The sequence below is a fragment of the Corylus avellana genome, chromosome ca3 (assembly GCF_901000735.1).
Source record: "Corylus avellana chromosome ca3, CavTom2PMs-1.0".
NCBI classification, from domain to species: domain Eukaryota; kingdom Viridiplantae; phylum Streptophyta; class Magnoliopsida; order Fagales; family Betulaceae; genus Corylus; species Corylus avellana.
Genome location: NC_081543.1, coordinates 38,071,642 through 38,076,776, shown reverse-complemented (window position 1 = coordinate 38,076,776; position 5,135 = coordinate 38,071,642). Strand labels below are relative to the sequence as shown.

Here is a 5,135-nt window from a genome sequence, read left to right as displayed (position 1 = left end):
CATAGTACCTCTTTTGTGTTGTGAAAACAGAGCTTAAAACAACCACTGTGAAAAACAGAGGTCCTGTAAGAGTACCAAAAACAAGTGGGAAGAAAAAACTTGACAAGCTTACAACTTAGAAAATGTTTCTAGTTTCATCAAAACTTACACACATAAGTCTATCAGCTAATTTTCTAGTAGGCGTAGAAAACAAACAAATTCCTTCAATGTATCATTAAAACAAACAAAAATTCCTGACAGTCAAAAAGATCTGCCTTTCCAGCCTTGCTTCCAACGAACAGAGGTGTATTTTAGTGTTGTAGACCACATCAGCTGTTAAAGCTTTCCTACAAGTTTTGTGATTTCTTACATTAATAAACAGTGAAGGACTCCCACGTTGAACATCAAATTAGCCAATATAACATTTCTCTTATGAATAATCAATAATAATTTTGGATATGAAGTGGCTACTGCATGCTTGATCATGACACTTTTTTCTACAAAATAAGTCTAATTCACTGCATTTTCTTGAATATCATTACAAATTGTTAGTCTTAACGCAAAATTGACCAGTCACGTTTACAAACAAGTCTTTCAATTTGTTCATCAGTGTTGTAACAAGGACCAAGGTGTGTTCTGTTGCAACTACTGAAATGTTGCAGAAATATTTGAGGTTCCTATATATATTAGTTTTAATTACAACTTTCAAGTGAAATAATATAAACACTTCTAATTTCATTACAGAGACGAAAACTAATATCTACGGACTATTTAATAAGATTAACCACAAATGCATGCATTCTTCTTTGAATGCCAATTGCGAGTAGATCTTTTCATGATACATATCAGAACCCTACTACCACATTATGTGGCTAAAGACCCAAAATAAACAAAGCCCAGCTGGCTCTGTTAAGTGGGTTTTGAGATAAAATAGGAAGAAGAAAAGTGTATGAATATGTTTTTTTGATGGTTTACTAGGATAGTACGATGCTTTTGGCCGGATTTTCAAATGTTATCGGCCTTCCATAATTGAAACAGTTGCACCATTCAGAGAACATATTTGTGACCTACTGTTAATTGAGTTTGCCATCGCCATACCATTCACATTCAAGAAAGCAGGTTCCTTGGGATAAGGTAGAACTGTAGTTTCATTGCTAAGCATTGCGACAACATCAGACATAGTAAGCCTATCCGCTACACTTGCTTGAAGACAAAGCAGAGCTATGTTAACATGTCTCAATACCATCTGCATAGAGGATATATCATTAAGTAGTGGATCCACGAAGTCGGATCCCCTATCATTTGTCCATAATTCCCATGCCTTCAAATCCAAGGAAAAAGGAAAATTAGAGGATGTTAGAATGCTGGTTCATGATTAAATACATAATTTTTTATTAGCTTGAGCTTTTGAGACTAGTAGCACCCTCTATACTCTACTTAGCGCTCTAAAATTTCAAGAACAGATGACTAATTTTGCTTTAATAATTAATGATGAATGCACATCTGTTCAACAACTCCCCACTATGAATCAAAGTAAGTAAGTGTTTTAAATTTCTACAACAAACACATGCAAATAAGATACTCACATATCCAATAAGATGGAGCCAGTAACTTTGATAAAAACCCGTATTCTTCTTGCCACTTACAATCTCTAGCAATAAGACGCCAAAACTAAAGACATCGGATTTGATTGAAAATAGACCTTTCAAAGCATATTCAAGAGACATATAACCACTGTACACCATCAAGTTAAATATATTAGTAATTGCATGTTTTATGTGTATGTCTACACATGTATACTATTATGTTGATTTTTATAATTCAAAAGTTTCCTTTATATTACTTACTAAGTGCCAACAATCCTATTTGTATTTGCTTGTGATTCATTTCCTCCAAATATTCTTGCCATTCCGAAATCTAATATTTTGGGATTCATATCAATGTCCAACAAAATATTGTTAGGCTTTAAGTCCTTGTGAATAATCCTTGACCTGGAATACTGATGAAGATAAAGAAGTCTTTGAGCAATTCCTTCAATGACTCCAACACAAGTCCTCCAATCTAATATCATGCGCTTCTTTTCATCTGCTTTACGTATATGAGTAAATTAACAATTAGTGAGATACATGCAAATGACCATAAAAATCAAATAAAAATATATATATCAAAATTGGAGATATTACAAACCAAAGAGGAAGAAATCCAAGTTTTTATTGGGCATATACTCGTAAACTAATATCTTTTCATCTCGTTCAATGCAACAACCCAAAAGTCTAACAAGATTCTTGTGTTGAAGCTTGGCTATGAGCATTGCTTCATTTTTAAGCTCCTCCCAACCTGTCCAGATCTTTTTGAAAATCTTTTTACAGCTACCTCGTCACCTTTTAGTAATATTCCCTGCAATTATTTTTTGTTGTGAAAGATACTAAAAATAATAAAAAAAATAGTAAGCTACATTCATAAGAAATCCATTACCAATGATAAAGACTAAAACCTTTTTAACTCTAAAACAAACAACCCATTTTGAGCAACAAGAACAGGATGCAAAACATTTTGTTGTAGCGGAATCTCTGGTCCTTGAGCCAAGACTAGAGATCGACATTCCCGATTCGGGCCTAAAAAACGTCGATGCATTGACACCTCTAGAGTCTTTGAGCAAGACTATAATATAGCATATTGGGACAAAACTCAACTCAAAAGCTTAAGCCTATGAGTTTAAGGACAACTATGTATACTATACAAACCACCTAACTTGTGATATTTCACATGTGCATACTCAATATCAACTATTAAGTGATTGACAAACATATACTATCTAATTACATATAAGACTAGCACACGCCAAGCAAAATTTTATCTTCCAATGGCTTACACAATAAAAGTTTATTTGAATTGGTATTCTGAGTGGCTTCATAGTATACACAACAACAAAAGTGACATGTGCCTGTTTGTGCTTGTTAACATGGAAAGGTTTAGCTGGCAAACTGTCAACCTTTTACATACATTCCATATCCAAAGCATTGTGTTTAGGTACATTGAAGCATACCTTGTAAACGGATCAAAAACCACCTTCTCTAAGCTTATTTGTAGCTGAGAAATTATCAGTTGCAGCACAAACACTTGCAAAACTGATTAATGGCATTTGGACTTCTCTTTTCCTACTATCTCCATCCTCTGAATTTTGCCTTTTGGGTCATGCCCAAATCTAAAAGTAACAAATCCTCCCCTGCATTTTAAAACAACACAAGTTTAAGGATATATAGATTGCTAAAATAACGTTGTGAACCATTCTTTACTCACCCTTAGCTTCCTTCTAAGCTTTCTCCTCGTCACATAATAAACGAAAAGGCCCAATGTAACAACCACTATGAATAATGAAGAATATTATTCGTGTAGAACATGTAGTCCGTACATGTAGAATATAACCAAGCAATGGTTGATCGAATTTTCTGTAGAAAAGAAACCAAGTCGGAACGTTCCATTGGCAGATTGAATGTACTCCGAGGTGTTTAGTGATTGGCCTGCTCGGTGAGAATCAGTGGTGGTAGCATTGTTGAAATGAAAAGCAAGGCAGAATAAAAGCAGCAGGGAAGCAATAAGAGGGGAAATTCTACGGCTCATGTTTGTATCAGGCAGCACAGTTCTGCTCTTTCTCATGAGCTTTCCTATGAAAAATGTTTTGAACTTTCTCGTTAGATTTTCCACGCGTCAAAGGTCGAAATTATTGTTTCAACTTTCTAAAAACCGTGTTGTTTCCACTCTTCCAACTGATACATTGGCATTTCAATATGGTTTTCTGCTGAGCTTCACTCTTTTTCCAACTACTCTACTCCCACAAATTACTAATTGTTACAATGCCCAGTAAATTTTCTGAGCACAATAACTTAACAATGCATAAAATTAACTAACAAAAAAAATAAAATTCAGAGTCTAAATACCGTGTTGTTTGGACTCTCCATTCCAAATAATTTTTCATGAGTCCAAAAGATGATCATGCCAATAATCTTTCATGGGTACCTTTAATCCTTTTCAAGCCACCTAAATCCTCTCGCCTTGCCTCACCACTAAGAGTGGGAAGATATCTGCCTTTCCCACTGTGACGACCCGCTTGATTAAAGCGAGACTATTTTTTTTTTTTTTTAAAAGCATTACCCACAACAAAGCGGATTGTCACAGTGGCATGGCGATACCACAGTATGCCATGAACCCGTGTATTAACCTGATTGACAATATCATATGCCACACAGAGCTACATGCAACATCAATGATTCATCAGGGTTTATATCTTTGCAGCGGAATATAAATAACTTAAGACATAACATAACCCATCAGAGCTGATTAATACATCTAAGTGATTAAAGCTTACATACAAAAGAATGGCTATACAAAAGTGTCACATGCGACACGAGCCATATACAAAATAACAAAGTCTAAGCATATACATGTAAGCTCTACAAAAAGGAGGCTATTATCTAGTCCAACAAAATAACATTTGATACAACTATGCTTCAAATGTTGTAGTAGCCCAAATACATAGCTACTGGGTCATCCTCAATAATCCCCGCACCTGCATCAACATTAACCACATCGCATGTACCACGAGGATCAACACCACTCATGATGCAGGCGGATTTGTGAGCCCGCCGTCTCCATGAAATAGAGACGCTCAGTAGTATAGAAATTACTAGGCTTTCCAAATAACCATCATTTGAAAATATACTTACAATTTAATTAGCTTAACAATAAAACATATTGATAGTCATCATTATCATAAAATCATATGCTATGCATGCTCATGCAACGTCATCTTTTCATATCATCCATACATATACATATATAACATCATCTCCTCATAACATCCGTCATGCATATATACATAACATAACATCATCTCCTCATAACATTCGCCATGCATAAATACATTACATAACATCATCTCCTCATAACATTCGCCATGCATATATACATAATATAACATCATCTCCTCATAACATTCATCATGCATGTATACATAATATAACATCATATCTTCATAACATCCACCATACATATATACATAATATAGCATCATCCCCTCATAACATCTACCATACATATATACATAATATAACATCATCTCCTCATAACATCCACCATACATATATACATAATATAAC

At 34.6% G+C, this 5,135-nt stretch overlaps 1 protein-coding gene across 1 annotated transcript; it reads right to left on the bottom strand.

The window, feature by feature from the left end:
• Positions 1 to 991: 991 nt before the first annotated feature.
• Positions 992 to 2,290, bottom strand: LOC132174583 (G-type lectin S-receptor-like serine/threonine-protein kinase B120). Its single transcript, XM_059586218.1, has 4 exons — positions 2,167 to 2,290; positions 1,827 to 2,064; positions 1,566 to 1,713; positions 992 to 1,300 (listed from the first exon to the last, which is right to left on the bottom strand). The coding sequence occupies exons 1-4, from the start codon at positions 2,288 to 2,290 to the stop codon at positions 992 to 994; spliced, it is 819 nt and encodes a 272-aa protein (XP_059442201.1).
• Positions 2,291 to 5,135: the final 2,845 nt, after the last annotated feature.